Source organism: Protopterus annectens, chromosome 2.part0 (assembly GCF_019279795.1).
Source record: "Protopterus annectens isolate FY-2018-M chromosome 2.part0, PAN1.0, whole genome shotgun sequence".
Lineage (NCBI taxonomy): Eukaryota > Metazoa > Chordata > Ceratodontiformes > Protopteridae > Protopterus > Protopterus annectens.
In genome coordinates, this window is record NC_056728.1 from 247,809,729 (window position 1) to 247,830,099 (window position 20,371).

At 40.6% G+C, this 20,371-nt stretch overlaps 1 protein-coding gene across 1 annotated transcript in view; it reads right to left on the minus strand.

The window, feature by feature from the left end:
* The window catches only part of LOC122792729 (RNA-binding protein 44-like), a 1,860,938-nt gene that overhangs the window by 1,599,842 nt on the left and 240,725 nt on the right, over positions 1–20,371 (minus strand). The window contains exon 3 of the mRNA XM_044060311.1: positions 11,276–11,372. Within this exon, the coding sequence (XP_043916246.1) occupies positions 11,276–11,372 (97 nt within the window). The remainder of the gene's footprint in view (positions 1–11,275; positions 11,373–20,371) is intronic.

A 20,371-nucleotide genomic window follows, 5' to 3' on the forward strand; every position in this document is an offset into this window, starting at 1 on the left:
CTCTGCTCCTCCTCCAGACCCCAAGCGTGGAGAACTAGCGCTCCAGGGCACCCTATTGGGTGTTTCCTCTTCTTCTGAGACCTCCCCTGACCATTCAGAGGAGCCCCCTCGTAAGAAGAAGTGCAAGAGGAAGCACATTGACTCTCCTGACTCTGTCACTTCTGATACAGACTTAGATGAATCGGAAGGGTCCCCGAGATCCCCCTCTGAAGCTGTTTCCTTCTCGGACATCCTAGAAATGCTTAAGCAGAGGGGGAACCGGAATCCCCTAGCCCCTACCGAGGATGAGTCTGTATTCCTGGATGCGTTCGGTTCCTGACCTTCCACCTCCTGGGTTTCTCCGCCTTTCGATCCACTTATGGCAGTGGTGGCTCGAAAGGCTTGGTCAGCTCCGGATACAGTGGAACCAACTCCAAGGAGACCTGGCAAGTTCATCACAGCACCCCATGATAAGAAGTTCCTTACCAAAGGTGTTCCTGTTGATGCCATGGTGGTAGCAGCAGCCACCAAAAAAGAGTTAGCGGAGACCTCTTCATCTGTCCATCCTCCTAACAAGGAGTCTAGGACCATGGACAGATATGGGAAGCAAATGTTCGTTTCAGCGACCTTTTCTATGAGGTCACTGAACTACTTATGCCATTTTACCCAGCTTCTGAGGGATGTCCTTAAAGAGCTCGGAGATACCCTTTAAGATGTTCATCGTGTTTCACTGTTGCAGTCATGACTGTAGGGTTCTCCCCTGCCGGCAGGCAGCCCCAGGTCGGCCAGAATCCCAAAGTCTGGGTCCGGCGTCGGCTGTTCAACCATGCTCCCTGACGTCAGAGCGCCAGGAGTACAAAGCTGACAGCCGACGCCATCTTCTCCAGTCTTTCTTGCCGTGCGGTGATAGCAGTTCGCATCTGCCGGTCGGCGGACTCCTGACGAATTTTACTGATATACTTCGGTCCGAAGACTTTCTTCTCCACTCAAAGCTAAGTACCCCGTTGGGGAAACTTTTTTCTTGCTCCACTCCGATGTCAGAAAAAGGCGGAGAAACCCAGGAGGTGGAAGGTCAGGAACCGAACGCACCCAGGAATACAGACTCATCCTCGGTAGGGGCTAGGGGATTCCGGTTCCCCCTCTGCTTAAGCATTTCTAGGATGTCCGAGAAGGAAACAGCTTCAGAGGGGGATCTCGGGGACCCTTCCGATTCATCTAAGTCTGTATCAGAAGTGACAGAGTCAGGAGAGTCAATGTGCTTCCTCTTGCACTTCTTCTTACGAGGGGGCTCCTCTGAATGGTCAGGGGAGATCTCAGAAGAAGAGGAAACACCCAATAGGGTGCCCTGGAGCGCTAGTTCAACACGCTTGGGGTCTGGAGGAGGAGCAGAGGTTGGCACAGGCACTACAGGGGACGGAGATGGTGGGAGAATAGTGGAGCTGACTCAGTGGCCAGCACACTCCTCATGACATCGAAGGCGTCCCTGCCACGATGCAGAGAAAGCTCCGGTTCCGAGGAAATCGGAATCCTTCTCCGCACCGAGGGAGACGGCTCCGAGGCCGATGTGGGAGCCGAGCTCACCTGCGCCGAAGCTCTGAGAGGGAGAACGGGGTCGGACAAGGGACTGATGCCACTCGCCTCCTCAGAGCAGACGAGGGAGCCCTGGAGCCTAGATCCCTCGACGGACGGCACCACCGAGGGGATCGGAGCTGACGACGGAACCGAAGGAGATAGAGTTATTGGAGCCGACAGTTCCACTACTCGAACCCCAATGAACTCCGGCTCCGAACTCAATAGAGTCGGAGGAGGAACATTGATAGAAGTGGGCGGAGCCGACATCTGCTGAGGAGGGCTGGACAACATCTTGGCAAGTGCCTGCGACTTTAGCAACCTACTGACCACTCTCTCCACATCGTGATCCGACAGCCTAGAGAATCGAGAGGAGTGAGAAGATCTGTGACTGCGCTCGCTCTGAAGCAGGGGAGACCGCGGAGCCGAATGTATCGATTCCAATGAAGGGGACTTCAGCCTCTTGTGGCTCCGCGAAGGCTCCGAGGTTTCTGATGGAGCTGACGGGGAGATAGTCTTATCGGTACCAGCCAGAACCAAAGTAGAAGGTAGAGTCTGAACCGAGGACAGCTCCGAACTTGGAGCCGACGGCTTGGTATATTTAGGGGATTTCACAGGCTGAGAGGTCTTGGCCAGTGAATCCTGGGGCTTTAAAAGACCCCTAAGAATAAGCTTATTCTTACGCCCCTGCAGGACTCTTGGGCTAAATGCATGGCAGATAGAACAAGAGTCCTCCAGGTGCACGGCACCTAAATAATAGACGCAAGAAGTGTGCCCATCTGTCAGAGACATTTTCTGACAGCATGAGTCACACTTCTTGAATCCAGACACTTTGGATTCCTTTGACATCCTGAAAAAAAGAAAACAACAAATACAACAATAGCTATCAAAGCAATATACAGTCTACACAAAAAACACACTATACTACCAGACTGAAGCTAAAGGTTTTTTTTTTTTTTAGATAGGAAAGCCTCTAACTTAAACGGCTAGCCTATGAAAGAAAGGTAGAAGGAAAGCCTCTAACCTAAACATTTGACAAGAAGACGATATGGGAGGGGGGGGACTCTCTAAGTTAAATGAGTTCTACAAGGAAGGGAAGGAATACAACAATTAAACACCAGCTAACACGAAAACAAGACTAAAAGTTAACAATAAACCCTGAAAAAATATATATCTAGAGTAAGAAGTTCTACGAAAGAAACTTTATACGAGCCTGAGCCAGAAAAACGACACCTCGCAGCTGAAGTGGCAAACAAGATCTGGGTAGCTATCACTAGGCATCATGGGATAAGGGGTAGCCTCGAGCAAGTAAACAGCTCTCGAGCTATAGAAGATGGCCGAGTCGGAGCCGAGGATCGGCTCCGATCCCAACCAGCAAGAACGAAGGCGAGATAGACAACTTAACATCTATCTTTATGGTAGACATAACCTCTGTTCAAAGACTTATTGAACTTCAAGTCTTGTTTTCTAAGCCTCCTTATTTAATATATCATAGAGACAGGGTAGCACTATGAACCAGCCCTTCCTTTCTTCCTAAGGTAATGTCAGAATCCAACACCAATCAGTCCATTAATCTTCCAGTTTTCTTTCCAGATTTCACAAACAAAGGTGAATACATGTTACATTTGCTGGATGTTCACAGACAGAGCTACGTTTCTATTTGCAAAGAACAAAGAATTTCAGAAAAAGAGATCAATTGTTTGCTTTCTTTGTGGAGTCGAAATTAGGACAGCCAGTTGCAAAAGTAACTTTAACCAAATGGTTGACTGATTACTTATCCTTTGTTTATAACAAATTAAGTTTGCCTTTGCCAAAATCTTTAAGAGCCCATTCAACCAGCTCCATGGAGACATCATCAGCATTTTTATCCAGGTCTTTCACAGATGATAGCTGTGCAGCTGTAACTTAGGCTAATCCTCATACCTTTATTACTCATTACAAAGTGGTCTTGTCTCAAGGAGAGGAGTAACCTTTGGCTCAAAAGTGTTCAGGAATATTCTTCCTTAGAGTCCTCCTGGGGATTCAGGTAGCTGGGGACTCTGTCCCAGTTGTTGACGAATTAATGAAAATTGACATCAGATACAGATGTTATGTACTCACCATAACATTCCATCTGTGTTACCCATTTTCATTCTTCCTCAACTCCCCTCCCCTCCCTCTAACACTCTACTATTTAATTTATGAGTTCTGGAAGAAAGAGAAGATAATAAGGGAACCAATGTTTCTGTCTTTCAGCTCCAGGCATTGGTTTCTCATACTGGTGTTCTAATATTCCTATGAAGCTATAAGGCCAGCAAACAAGACCTGAGGTATGTTAGGGGACTACAGCATCATGGGTAAGGAAGGCGCACCAGAGTTCCAGTAGCCACAACCTGTAAAAAGTGGCTGAGTCGGATTTGAGGGTTGGATCTGAACCGAATTGTTGAAGAATGAAAATGGATAACACAGATGGAATGTTATGGTAAATTACATAACTTCTTTTTACAACATATTCCTTAGAATCCTTACATAAACTTTCTACTGATTTTCTAAAAACATATGGAAATCTATATTTATCCAGAATATTAAACAGAAATTTCCTAATAAAAGTATAGATATTTTCAACATCTACACTCAGTATTACTAATTTTTGCTTTTGTGTTTGCAGAATTTATTAAAAGTAATTGTTATTTTAATATGGTCATGTGTCCTTCAGTTCTCAATAAATCCAGTTTGACCTTACATAAAGTAACTATACTGGTCTATATAAAGACACCAGATTTCTTTCTTTCTTCCTTGTTTCAAAATAGGTGTCATCAAGACGCATCTCCACTATAACAAAACCCATTTACAATTTGAGTTATTAACAAGGCTTTATTTATCAAGGTGATTTTTTTTTTCTGGGAAAAGATCTGGAATAACTCCATCTAACCCCAGTGTTTGGTCTTTAACTTTACTCATTGTTACTGGCTTAATATGTTTTTTCCCTCTATGTAGCATTTAATTTGACATTTATATATTTTACTTGGTAGTCCTGAATGTTTTCATCATCTAGTCTTGCATTCTCAATTCTATTAACTTGTTCATAATACATAAAAGGACTCAGTTTAGTCAATACACAAAAGGATTTATAGTGTTGTCCACACACAAAAGGACTTACAGTATAGTCATTTTATTGGCCAGAGGGCTCATTAGTTAGTTTTCTGCTTTTTTTCTCTGCTGCTGTGAAGTTTGCGCATTTTCATATGTTAACAGTGCCCAATACAGTACCAAACACCTAGTAAGCAAATTTTTCGTGTAGAACAGTACCCTGTAAAGCAGCAATAAAACACATTGCATGCTGACAATCTTACACCAGCTAGTTGGGCATTGACTGGCAATGACACAGATTTAGTAAAATTCATTACTGTATAAACATTAAAGTTATTAGAACACAGTACTGTTTAGCATAATATGTACCAATAAAGCACCGTTAATAGAACTTCTAACCCCAATACATCACCACCTTGTAGCACCCCAATCAAAAGGACTAGACAGTATGGATATACAATTTCCTAAATTCTCTGTAGCCATTTTGATGGATATGGGCATCTAGAGACAATGCAGCAACCTTCTCATGTTTACCAACAACCACTTAATCGTTAAAGAAGCAGACACAGTATGCAAGAGGAGTACTTACAGGTCTACCTGAGAATACTAAAAGCCGAGATGACTGAAGACCACATCGTTGAGACAAAATGAACGAAAACCTATTTCAGCGAAAGACCAGATCAACAAAGATCTTTTCCAGGGTAAGTAACCTGTTGGCCGGCAAGGTGAACTTTGCTCTTTTGCCAAATATAGTGTGATTTCCGAGTTGGTATTTTTAGTTAGGGAGGTGTGGGGGGTACAGTCTCCAACCTGGGTGGGTTGAGGATGGTGCGGTTTAGGTTTTCTGAGTTTTTGAATGAGTAATTACTTACTCTGGGAAGATAATCATTGATCCACACAACACTCACAGATATTAAGGTATGCATAGGCACATAAAAGCAATCTTCCTAAACAACAAAGATCACTTAGTGTGCCCATTGTCAAAGCTCTGCCTCAGCAAGTCTAAAGGCACTCAAAAAAACAATACTTAACACCATACATACTGTCACTCTCAGTGGAGCCCCAAAAAATAAACCCCTAAGGCAAGCAAACACACTTAACAGGACTCGAGTCGTAGGGGACTCTATTGTAAGATATACTGATAGCCCTCTAACCAGGCTGAACAGTGACAAGATAACTGCTACTTGCTTATCTGGAGCCAGGATCTGCCAAATTACACATGCACTCAAATCATTACACCACTGGTACCAGTACGATTCCATGACCTGAGATGTACCTTCCTGGAACAGAGAGATTTTATGGAGCTTTCAGACGGTGTGTTTCAAGCTGGCATGAGACTAGAATTGAGCAGCATATGGCCATCACCGACGATGATACCACCATATCAGTAAAAAAAAAAAAGATTGATTTCATCAACTGGATGTCTTTCGGTGTCATCCTAAGGGATCCAGTATTTGTTAACTTGGGAGGACATGGTTAGAAGGCCCTATTGCTTTGCTAAGGATGGTCTGCACCTTTCCCCTCTAGGCTTTTAAATACTGGCTAAAAGGCACTGCGGATGTGGATAAAGTTTTATTAGGCAATGCCAAACTGACAAACCTATCAACATAACAAAATCACCTCAAATGAACCTCTAGCTGTTAGTGCTCAATGCCAGGAGCCTAAATAAAAACTGCACTCCCTCCAAGCCCTCCTTACACTTGAGAATACAGACATCTATGTAGTTACTGAGGCATGGTTTAAAGTGACACAGAGTATCTCAGCAGTGCAAGGTTTCAATACCTTCCATACTTTTAGACCAGTAGCTGCACAGACAAGGGCTATAGGTGGAACCAGCATACTTCTACGGTGGTCAAATAGGATAATGTGCTGAGGATAATGTGCTGGAGTTCCTCAATGTGCAGATCACCACAGACCAAATCCCATATCCTAGCCAGCTATAGGTCACCCTCTATGTCCCAAGAAGTTCACAATGCATTCTTGGACCTACTACAGACATTTACCATCCAACCTAACACCCTACTCATAGAATACTTTAATTACCCCTCTGTAGACTGGGAGGCCTACACTGCCTCAAATCTACAGGCACATAGATTACTGGACTTCATAAATACAAACATCCCCGACCAAATCGTGAATAAACCCACTAGGGACTCCAACATACTGAACTGCGTGCTCATAGATGAGGGAGAATGCTGCACCCCTCCCCCCCAATGTCTCATCTCATCCCCCTGGTAAGGTCTGATCATGAAGCTGTCTGCTTTGAAATCAAAATCAACTCCGTAATCCCATTAAAACTAGTAACAGTTAGGAACTATTCCAGTGAAAATTTCCTTTTATTAAGTGATGGTTTGTCAAAATTCAATGCCCTTCCAAACCCTGAGAACACAGCAGCCTATAGTGAATTGCTCTCAGAAACTCTGTACAGCTATGTCAGTGGCTGCATAGAGACTGCTTTACCTACCAGAAGCAAGCCCAGGAATAGCCCCAGAAACAAATCACTCTGGTAGCATCCTCAATTTAATAGGATATACAAGAAAAGGAAAATAATTATGGCAAAATCAGGAAGGGTTATTCCCATTAAGTTAAAAACTCTCTCACCACACTAAAGAGGCAACTAAGAGGGCTAAATTAGGTCAAGAAAAGCCAACTCTGACATTAAAATTGGCTTCCAGGTGAAAGAAAACCCTAAGGGCTTCTTCAGTTATGCCAGAAGTCTCAATGGCAATGCACAGCAAAGTTCTGAATTGGTGGTTAATGGTGCCACGTTCAGTGAGCCTGATGATATTGTGAACCAGTTAGTGACAAATTCAGCTCCAACTTTACCCCCTCTCCCCCATCTCCCAAAAAATACCCTCAAACATAACTCCTCCAACTATAACCAGGGAACATGTACTGGTTGCACTCACTGAAGCCATGAACATGGCCAAACTGGAACCCAATAACATCCCAGGATGCATCCTGAACAGTCTAAAATTATTTAACTACGGTCTTAAAACAGGCTTTGTGCCACGTGGATGGAAGACTGTGACAGCCATCTCCTTTCATAAGGGAGGACCTTCAACAGATCCTGGAAACTACAGACTCATCATGCCGACTAGTCTTATTTGCAAAGCAATGGAAAGAATTATCATGGAAATTATCAACAAGAAAAAAGGAGACCCGCAGACACTGACTTAGTCACAGGAAGGTCATGCTTATTGAATTTGTGGACTACTTGAAAAGGTCACTAAGACAATGGATGAGGGGAAAATGCTGCATACCTTCTATCTAGAACTGGCTAGAGCATTTGATCATTTGATACAATACCCCACTCGCCCATTTATTTTTATTTATTTTATTTAACATTGGTTCATAGGTAGGTACTAGGCTATCGGCCCAGGGGCCTAAGTAAGTCTAACTAACAAGGTTCCCTGGCTTATGCTGCCCAAGAAAGTTAATTTCCTGTGCCCCTGTCGAGCAGAGCCACAGAAGTGATCCTAGGGTGTATTTCCTATTTCCCATGCACTTATCAAGATTTTTTTTGAAGAGTGCTAATGAGGAACTTTGCTTAACATAGATGGGTAGCTTGTTCCAGAGTTTAGGAAGTCTCTAGGACAGGAATCTTTACCAGTAAAATTTGACTGGGACACAGCCCATTTTAAGCAGAGGCCCGGGGAGAAACGCTCCAGACGCATTATCAACAAATTTATGGAACTAGGTATAAACCCCTTTAGAACAAGCTGGATATCTAGCTGGCTTACTGATAGGACCCAGGAAGTTAGAATTAATGAGGCCACCTCCACAAAGAGGCCAGTCACCAGTGGAGTCCTCCAGGGTTCTGGGCTATGCCCATTCCTCTTTAGCATATATTTCTCTGATGTCAAAGCCCATCTCAAAGGCCTCTGGCTAACTAAGTTCGCAAATGACTGCAAACTGGGAGCAGTCATTTAATAGCCAAGATGAGAACACTAACCAGGAAGGGCTAATGTAAACAAATGCTTGATCCCAAAGCCATGGCTTAAAACACAATACCAAGAAATGCATCACAGTACCTTTTGGGAAGTCGGCCACCCTGGGTAAGTACATTGTCAATAAACACCCCTAAAAGTTGATTCACTAGTCAGGGATCTGGGAACTCAAGTAGATAGTTACCTAGCCTTCAACCAATATTTGTCCAAGATAAGAAAAATCTTATATATTGTTCAACTTATAAGCAAGGGTAAGGGTCTAGGTCTAGAGAGGTCAGCGTAACACTATGCTCAAACCTTATCAGACCCATAATAGAATATAATGCTCCCTTCGATATGTACCTAACCAGACACATGCAGCAACTAAAACATACAAAAAGGTTCCTTACAAAAAGAATACAGTAAGCAAAATGATGATTGCCTCAAAACCCCGTGTCTTTACTCAGTATCATACAGATTTCTGACAGGTGATCTTTGCCTGGTATACAAGGTATCCCTGGACCCTGTTTTAAAAAAAACTTTTGCACATCCACAAAACAGCATCAGAACTACTAGATTAAAATACCTACATTTTGATTGTGGCATAAGTAGGATATGTTGGAGAGACAGAGATGAATTTCAAAGGATTCCCATTCTTTGGAACAGGCTCCCCCATTCAGGTTAAACAGAGTTCCTCCCTATCCCTTTTTAAGCACAACTTGAACCAACAGATGGCTAATCAGAAATTCACTCCTGGTTTGGCACTTATGTCTCTGAAGGACAAAGGCAATCAGTCATAAAAATCAAAGGTGTGGGTCACATTTGGGTTGCACAGCTAGGCATATAAGTGCCCTAGTACTCATTAGCCTAGTATACACCCATGAACCAATAAAATTCTTAACATTTGCCAAAAATCTCCTCGATACCCAAGGTTTCCTTATTTGATATCTGACTGAGCACAGTATTTCTCCAATTCTCTCATTAATATTTTACTTCTGTTGGCCAGCATACATAAACCTTTAGATGTCACTGCATATGAATATAGCTTATATTTTCTAATGCTATCTCGATTTTGTGATTAGATTTTCCTGATTTTGGTAAGTAAACATTACTGAACAGGTTAAGATATTGAAACTCTTTTCTGTAGACTTACTTTTGCTTTAGAAGTTTATTTTTATGCTTATTAGATATGAATTCAACAGTTTCATTTTTTATTACACCAATATTTTATTTCTCACTTATGTAAATGTTATTACTGACCTGCATTTACTCCTCTTTTTGCTTATTTAGAATAATCTTTTAAATATTTTAATTATGTCATATAAAATGGGAATGGGACTGTTGAAATTATTGTAAAATTAATCATGTCCATGGTTATATTACAACAAATCACATTATTCCTTTATTGTGGACACTGGAAAAGTTTCACATACTCAGTTTCATTTTTCATGTCTATGAAACTATAAATGGTCTATTTATAAGAACAGTTAGTAAAAATAATAATAATAATAATAATGAATCATTGGCAGCATATGTTTCTCCATCTTAAAAAAAATTCTTAATGAACTACCTGCTTCACTCGTTATACAATTAAAATTTCCTTTTAAAATGAGATTATTCAGCAAAATTTCCAGATGTTCCTTTACTACAATGTCTCCAATGCAAGGTATATAGTAAAAGATGGCTAAAGATATAAAATTCTTTTGAAACTCAGTATTAAATACTGAACACATGGCCTTACTGTCAGCTGTTAATAATCTTTGACAGAACAGTAGTTTTCTCCCATCATGCTGCCATTCCTCTCCTTTTCTCTAAGAGATGAAATGACAACTTCATAATCACTACTGGTTGGAATTTTATGTTTCTTCAAAAATATTACTTCTGTACTGTTGAAATGTAGATATTTCTATAAAGATTTTTTTCTTTTACTGCCCGTGATTAAACCATTAACACCAAAGAGATAGCAATACTGCAGGTTATTTCAAAAGACTGTTGTACAATAAGTCACAACATGCCAGAAACTGTTGTTTGCATACCTCTCAAATGCCTGTATTTTTGCAAAACGTCCAGATTTTTGTCTCAAATTTTTGTTCTATTTTTCATAAAACTGTGTTTTTATTTATTTATTTTTTTTTGGGACAAATCACTGGCAAGTCATTGAGGACTGAAGTCAGAACAGAATGGCTGACATTTGAGTTTCAGAGTTCATAGCCTTCAAAAAATTCATGGTAATGCAAAACCTGTTCTATCTACTTTATAAGTTTGTAGGAGCAATATTTAAAATGTGTCCCTATTTTTGGGCCTCTGACCCCCTATTATTTGTAGCTTTGTCCAGATTTCTTACTGTAAGAGGCTAAGGTATGGTTGTTTGTCTTTATACCACTGTGGTTCAGGCCGTAAATGAAAAGTTGTTTTGGACCAATTCACTTATCTAGTTAACAAACACATAATACAATTCAGAATGCAAGAATAAAGAGTAATGCAATCAGTGCCAACCATATAATTTATAGTGTACAATCACAAGCTAGTAAACTCAAATACAAAAATGCTTCATGAAGCAGGAAAAAAGTTTTAACACTGCTACTGTGTATTATTTACAGCAAATGACTACAACCCAACTCACTTACTACCAAACACACTTCTAGAACATAATTTTGTCAGTATTTATGTACCTTGCACCATAATCAAACTATACAACTCAGGAATTTCATACTGTTCTCAGTACATACCATCTTGTATAATTTCAAAAGTATTTTTTCCTTCATTACAGGCACGTGACTGGTGACTCAAATCACGAGTGCGTGTAGAAGCAGACCCCGTTATGAACTGCAAGAAGGGGGAAGATGAAATTACTATTTCAGAGAAAATACACTTAATCACATAAAAAGAGGAAAAATGTGCTACAGACACTGTATTTAATATATCAGATATCTTCATGACACATAATCCATCCAAATATATTTTGTACTAGAATACCCCAGAATACTCACTGGAAATAGACAACTGTGAATCAAGACAAATGCACAAAGGAGAAGGGCCGTTCACCTGAAACTGCAGATCTACAAGTGATCTCTGCATTTAGATGTCTGTAATGCTCAGCTTATTTTAGTTTTAATGAACTTTATTAAAATGTTCATAATAAAGAGATGAAGTTGTGAAGGAATAACAGAAGAGAGGATAATTATGAATAACAGCAGAAGATATATATATAAACAGAATAAAAATTATAACAAAACTTAAAATATCTGTGGTAGACCAGTAAATCAAAGTAATTATACAAAAGTGAAGTGAGTTTAGTTAAAAGGAGGCATAATGAGGAGAACAGCAACTGAATGTATGTCTGGGGGAGTGGGGGTCGGGCAAACACCTATGCCATCATTAAGGTCAATGACATATTGTCTAAAGACTATAGCTAAAGCATCCATTTACTGAAGGGTGGCAGTTTTAATCCTCAGTTAACTTATAAATACTTGCACCTTAAGGTGCTATGCAAGATTAATAAAGAAGGGGAACAGTTGATTTCCATCAATAAGCTGCAAGAGTCTCACACACACACACACACACACACACACACACACACACACACACACACACACACACACACACACACACACGTATGATAATGGGTTACCTTCATTTGCATGACATCTCATTTGACTGAAACTAATTTCCCTGACAAGTAGTACTTGCAGTGCACTGTACGGTAAATAAAAGGGATATGTCCTTTTCCCCACTGTAGTGCGACCCTGGAGTTAGTATATATAGTTGGGGGGGGGCTTAGCCCCCCACCTAGTTTGATTTAAATGCTCTGCTTTTTGTTTTATATTATTCAGTAAAACTAAACTGGGGGGGCGGGCTTTGGCCCCCACAACCCCCCTAACTATATATACTAACTCCAGGGCCGTACTACAGTGGGGAAAAGGACATATCCCTTTTATTTGCCTTACAGTGCACTGCAAGTACTACTCGTCAGGGAAATGAGTTTCAGTCAAATGAGGTGTCAGGCAAATGAAGGTAACCCATGATAATATATATCTTGTGTATATATGTACACACACACACACACACACACACACACACACACACACACACACACGTGTGTAAGCACATATTTATATGCTTATTTATCCCTTGTTGACTAGGCAAGTTGCCTCTTTTCAAGGGAGAAACACTGTTACAGTGTATGCCGTGAAGCCAACCAAAACTAGTAACAGAAACACAAGGCTCACGTAGTTCAAACAGCAGTACTACTGTAAGTCTGTACCATTCTCCAGGTTAATGCTTCATATTAAAAAATGAAAATCCAATGACCAGAGTGTATTCAGAAACAACTTTTATAGACACACAAGACAAACAAATCCAAACATACACGGTCATGCGCTTTCATCCCTTGTTTCATGGGACTTCATCAGAACTGTTATAAAACCCACAAAAAGTTCTATTTATACAGAGTTCAAAACCAGTCATGTGATTTGCATTAATTAAACAATAAAAGATTTAAAAAGACAATTACTCCCCCGTGTTGTGTTACTTACATAAAATTACACTACAGTCAAACCTTTTAATAATTCTAAAAAAAAAAAAAAAAACCACGATCCAAATTGCTAAAATTTGATAAAAACTACATAAACTGTTATAAAAAGCATTATGTGTTCAAACCTAAATCCACATTAAACCCCTCGTATATAAACATGGAAATAAGAAGTCAGGCTCTGAGGAAAGATTAGGATAAAAAAGTTGCTGCATTTGGTGTTGAAAGGTGAGGTAAACAGATTTCAGCAAGGTTTCCCCTAGCAACAAAAACTTATCTTCACTAAATACATATTTAGAGACCACTCGAGAGGAATAAGAAAGTATCTACTCAATCTGTCAGATTATGAGATGGCTTGACCCTGAAAGTGCTGGAAGTTGATCGTCCATTTCCATACACTCAATTTTTCCCAACAGAAGGGGAATGACTTGGTTCCTCCCGTTTGTTGATGCACCATACTGCAACCACTCTGTGAGAGTGGATGGCTATTGCATCTTAGGGAAAGTAGTTATGAAATGCCTGCAACTCTTAAAGAATGACCCTCATCTCCAGGATACTGATTTGTAGTTGGACCTCCTTCTAAGTCCACCTTCCCTTTGCTGTCTGCCTAAGACAAGGCCTCCTCCCCAATGCAAATGCAACTGTGGCTAAGGCGACCAGTGGAACTGAAAGAAGAATGAGTCCACTCAAAGACAGGCTCACTGATTAAAGCTATGAATTAATACATTTCTGACAAGACTTGGACAGTATGATCATATGAAACATTGGACCCTGTGTTTGTGACCACTGAACTTTCAGGGTCCATTAAAGCCCTCCCATACAGTACCTTGCTGGAACTGTCATCTGTTTTGAGGCTGCTGTTAAACCTAATACCTGCACAATCATGGCTGCTTGTTAAATGATTAGTATTCTGTCTCCTGAATTGAATTTAAACTGTCAACAGGGAGATGTGCTACCACAATGATGCATCCAGGTGGCTTAGCTGCTGAATTTTTTCCGACTATGATTTCTGAAGGTTTACATGTACAGGCAGAAGATGTATTCTCTTTCTTCCATAAGATACTCCTCTGAGGTCATGACTCTTAGCCAGTCATCCAAATTGGGGAATATTTTTTATCCCTAGCACCCTGAAATTAGCTGCTTCTGGAGCCATGCAACTGGTAAACACCCTGGGAGCTATGATGAGTCCAAGAGCATGACTCTGAATGGACAGTGGCAGGCTTAAACTCAGAAGAGGAGGAATTTCTGAGACACCTTAGCCATCCTTATATTGAGGTAAGCATCCCAGAGATCCAAAGAGCACATTGAATATTCTTCCTGAAGGCAAGGAAGAAATGACTGCACTGAGATCATCAAAAAGTATTATTTTCTTAACTCACTAGATTTTTCTATAGAGGATGTTCAACTTCTTGGGTATCAAGAAGAAATTACAATTGTGCAAGTTGCACTTACAATATTAGAGTATATATGTTCAAACTCTGCACTCCACCCCTTTCCAGTAATGCTCTAGCAGAATGTGCCTTGATATTGGCTAAAATAGATTTTCCATGGTAGGTATACAAAAGGCAATAGCTGAGGATGAGTTGTTCCAAAGGGAGAGAGAGTTGAGATAGTTAACATTTCCAGCACAAATGCAAGCTCCCAAGAAGGAGATACTTGATTTAGGAGGCTAAAGATGTAAACCCCCCTTGAGAAACTGCTTTACCAAAAATAAAGAAAGGAGAGGCTCCATGGGCAGACACACTGAAACGATAATCCTTGTTAGAGGAATAAGACAGCCCAGAGGAAAGTAACTCGTGAAAACATTTCAGAACCACTGGTACATAATCCTAGTGGAGCCCACGTTTTTGACTAGGTGTCAAGTAAAATATCTTTTCCACTTGTTAATACAAAATTTCCTAGTATTAGGTTTTCTTGCCTCCTTTAATACCTGCTGCATGTCCTCATGAAAGAGGTGCCTAAAAGGAACCAAAACTGAATTATTCAGGTAGTTAGTCAAACCTGCTTGAGAATGGGGTATTTCAAACTCCCTTTGTCCTGTGTGAGAAGGTCTAGTTTGTGAGAAAACTTGTGGTAATAGCCCTAGGCCAGGACGAAGGGAGAACCAATGTTGCCTGGGCCAAAAGGGAGTCATCACAATTACTTTTGAAAATTCCTTTTGAATCTTCAGAATTACCCTGGATATTATTGAAAATTCCTTTTGAATCTTCAGAATTACCCTGGATATTAGTAGAAAGGGTGGAAATGCATAAAGAAACAATCCTGATCATAAGAACGAAAATGCGTATGTTTTCCAGTCTGGCGTGCAGAGAACCCTGGAACCAAATTTGTTCAGTTGTCTGTTTCAAAAGGATGCAAAGATATGTATTTAAAGTGCTCCCCACAACTGGATCAATTCTTGCAAGACCTCCTCATTCACTTTCCATTCATCCTTGTCTGTCCTAGTCCTGTTCAGGTTGTCTGTCACTATATATTTCTTGGACAAAAAGTAAGATTCTTGAAGAGTTACAGAATGCTGTAGAGCTACATTCCAAGCCATGCACAGTAGATATGACCTGGTACTCCCCTGCTTGTTTATGTACAAATCACTGTGATGTTGTCTGTAATCAACTGTAGAGGTCCTGGGAATCATAGATGATGAACAGATTTTAAGACACGGATCACATACAACATATCTTTGACATTTATGTGCTTTGGTCTATCAGAGCAGTTCAACAGGCCTTGCACCTTAACTCACAGAGAAACTGCTCCCTCTTGACTTGGGATCTGAAAAGAAAAGGGGAAACCTGGATTTAGAGACATTTTCTATATTTCAGGTTCAGAGCTAAGTACCAGGCTAGCTGCCCTTGCAAGCCATTTTAAGCCTAGCCAATGTCCCTTTTGGTGCTTGAATTAACCTATCCCATTTGGCATAAGACTGGCCTTATCCACCCCATGGTCAATAATTCTATATTACCCCTAGTGATAATAACTACAATTACACAATAGATAATTTGAGGGGACCCATGCATGGGATAATGCCTTATCCCTTGCTTTATTCCATGCATGGGGCAAAGCATTTATGAGCTGCCTCTGACCATTAGTAGTACAGGGGCAGACCTGGGGGAAATTTGCTATTTCCCATCCATGAATGTAGACAGGGTTGCACTTTGTTTTATGTGGATGGAGTGTCTGTTCCAGTGCAGCAATATCCTCTGAGAGACAGACCTGTCCCTCTAGGTTGGAGGATGCCTTCTATGCCAGACAAAGCTCAGCTTTTAGCAGTTTGTAGGATACTGATTATAGTAACAGGACTTTGAGTCGATATACATGTAGGGCATGATGATTAGTTAGGCCTTGTATCCTTTTAGAAAAGTACCTCTGTGGAGGTTCCAGTTGCTCCATGGGTCTGGACAGATACATGTCAAAGGGGGCATTATACTCAACGACTGGCCTAATGAAGGCTGAGTAAAGGAGGACAATGACAATTCTAGATCGAGACCCAATCACTTTGTTAAAAAATTGTACAATAGAAGGATTATCTTATGACAATGGACATATGTTGATGGAAAGTTAGGTTATTGTCCACATAAGTTCTTAAATCCCAAACTGGATCAACATTTAGGGGTGTATTGTCAATATGGTAGTTCCCCAGGGTAGATGATTTCCCAAAGGATATGATAATACATGTGTTGGCATTTAGTTTCAGTCCATGATTTTGGTAGAAGTCATTTATTTGGGACAAACCTTCCTGCAAGATGATCAAGTCATTTGGGGATTCAGTGGCTGCTCCAGGTCTATATCACACAGTCGAAGTATGACAACTTTGAACGTTATATGGTCGAGACCATATGGTCTAAGTTGTCATACTTCGAATGCAAAAAAAAAAAAAAAAAAGGACATAACTTACCTGACACTTGTAAGCAGGGGGGCAAGCTCCCCTGCTCTTTAAATATACCAACTTCGAGACTGCACTGAAGTGCAGTAAAGGGAAAATTCCCTTTACTGCATTGTAGTGTGGTCTCGGAGTTGGTATATTTAAAGAGCAGGGGTTGCAGGGGGGCTTGCCCCCCTGCTTACAACCTTTTATCCCCCCCCCCTTTTTTTTTTACATAGTCGAAGTTTTGTAAGTTCGAACATATCAGTTCAAACATATGGTGTTCAAACTTACAAAACTTCGACTATGTGATACAGACCCGGCTGCTCCTACCTTGCAGTCATCTACACACTTAAGTCAGCCACAACCCTTTGTTGTTGGCTTTTACTTCATAGAAGCAGATGCCAAATAGGAGAGGTCCAGCATAGAAAACTACTCACTAGAGTCTAAATCCAACACTTCTACAGATAAATCAGATTTCTTAGGATGTTTGGAAGGAGTAGAAGACAAAGGAACAGAAGTAGGAACAGCACCAGCTGAACACTGAGGCAGGTGAATTCAGAGACCATGGTACTCTGAGCTAACAATTATAGGTATTGATTCTCCAAATAAAGGAAAAGGCTGATAAACAGTTACAGAGCCTCTTCAAGACAAACACCTGGCAGATCTCACATTGAGTTTGGTCATGAGTAGCACCCGAACAAAAAAGGCACTGCTCATGTCGATTTTTATGAGAAGCTACCTCCACACTCACATTTTCCCTTCATGGATGACATGTAAAAATATAGCCCCCCCCCCCCCCAAATAAAAAAACAGGAAGTTATGAGGATTTGAAGCTCGTATGTCACATATGTAACTTATACCTTGGATGTTGGACACAAGACTGACGCACAGTGCCTGGAAGGTGTAAAGGCTTTGGTATGCTGGCTGGACATTTGGCTACTCTCAGCAGGATACCCCTGGATATAAACACTGCAACAGTAATAAGGACATCTAATGTTACCATGACACTCAAAGGAGGAATGATGGGTAACACAGTTTGAAGTGTCAGCATATTGAATTTTGATACTTTCACATACAGACTGAGAAAGAAACATCTAGAACTGTTCTCAACAAAAGTTTTTTTTCCTTTGAAACTAGAAACATTCTGGAATAGAAGCTTTTGTTTGTTTTTTTATCTAAAGGCACTGTGGTTCTATGACCCCTAGAGTGAATAAATGTTGATGAACCCAAGGGAAAAATACCCCGCCAAAGAACTCTAATTCAGAAGGTGGACAGGAAATCCCCTGAAAGAAGACATCTTTATCCAGTGCCAACTGCATTTCTCCTGAACCAATTTCAACACTCAATACTCTGAAACAATCTATTGCCAAATGGGGATTTGCAAAGAGACAGTTTCTGGGAAAGATTTAAGGAGATAAGGGCAGTAGAGTGAGAATGGGAAATAAAATGCTGGCATACATATTCTGAAGTAATAGACTGTCCCTTTTCGGACAGGATCCTTGATTCGTGTTTTTCCCATCCTGCCATCACTTTTTTGCTCTTTGTTTGCCTTTACGCAGCACGGATTGCTTGCTTTGTCTTTTAAAGGAAAAGGGAATAGGGATTGCTTGTTTTGTTTTTTAAAGGAAAAGAGGATAACAGGGACTGCTTTTTTGCTTTTTTTAAGGAAAAGAGTATTTAGGTTTGTAAATTGCGACTTGAAAATCTTAGACAAACCCTGAACAAATTTCACTCTTTTCGTCAAATTGTTTAAGGACCTGAGTAGCAGATGGGCCAAACTAAATCTGCTCATCTAAAGCAGAATTCAAAATTGCAGACTATTTCCTTCAGCAAACTTTTGGCTACATACCCAAGTATAGCTCCTCAAAGCTGTAGTATTAGCAGTGGCCCTAGACACAGGATTTGCATAGTCATACAAACCCTTCAAAGCATTCTTAGACACTTGAGAAAGATTAGAAGCATTAAGACAGAAAGGCGCTACCCTCTTAAATAGATGGAACATTCCCTCAAACAGTCTGCACAAAACACAGAGAACTGAAAAAGCTCATCCAGAACTTGCTGTGAGGGAAAAGTTAGTTTGCTTTTGCGTTATTGTATTCTGTATTACTTTACTGCATTCTTCTAGTTTGTATATTGTGATTTTTCTTTACATTGTATTTTACTTGTATTCTGCTTTTAATTGCTTATTAAAACTATGAAAGAGACCACAGCTGTGCCTGTCGTGAGTCACGCAGAAATTACGTTTTTCCCCCACCCTGCTGCTTTTCTGCTTTTGAACTCCACTACCTTTTTATTTGTCTGCCCCTTATGTTAATTTCACAATATATCTCCTTCCCTCTCCCCATTCATTGGCTATTGTGAGTAAGCACAAAATTAACATTTTGTCAAATCACCCCACTTCAACTATTTAAATTTATAGGCCATCCCACTGCATTCCATAGAACCGGAATACAAAGTGCACACACCTTTTCAATCTATCTTGCTATTTTAAAATGAGTATTTCTCCACTTAGCTAAAGCTTAAGTTACTCCCCCTTGCATATCTAACTGCAGTTACACTACACTACAGTTACACTACAGTGCTTAGGATATTAACCCATTTTTTTCCATCTTACCTTTAAAAATATGCAACATCTACTGCAGGATTCCCAATTGCTAGAGTTCACATTCTGCCTCTTAGTAGCCATTTTGGGATTAGTGCTTCTGTTTTTTCCTGGTGACAGAATGAGTACAGGGACATTATCTCCTGGAGACTGCTGATCACTGGAAAGCCTAATAACTGCTTCATAGGTAACAGCTTGAAACTTGTGCTTATATTCTACTCCTTTTGAGAGAAGGAGCAAAGTGCATTGATTCCTAACTATTTCTGGCTGGGTAGTGAGGGCCTGTGCTTGACGTTCCTGAATGGTCTGGTTGCTATTCAAGGCACCTACCAGGAAAATGCTACAACAGGTGTACAGACCCCTTGCATCACCTGGGACAGGACTGTGAATCAACAGACAGGCTGTGGCCTGCTTCTCTTCTTGGGACTGGTGCTAATGTTGTGCTTCTGGTGACAGAAGACGCAAAGGAGCATTGTATCCCATAAGAGTGAAGCTGTGGTGAGACCAGCACTAGTCTTAGTCAGGCAGTAGCCCATTCACACAACTCCCATCTTTTCATCCTTCTTGACAAGCTAATTCTTTGTTTTCATTAAGTGCTGCTTGATTTGTTTCTAATTTCACAATATCTGTCTAAATACTTCATCCTTAAATTTTCAGGGTCTACTTATTAGTTTACCCTGAAGTGTTTGGCAATGCCCTGTATTGTGTAGACACAGACACCATGAGTGACATTTTTCCTGTAAAAGCATTTATTTTACATTTGTTGACTGGGATAGTCCAACTGGATACATATCCCTTTTCAGCGGAGGCCTGGGGAGAAAAGCTCCAAACAT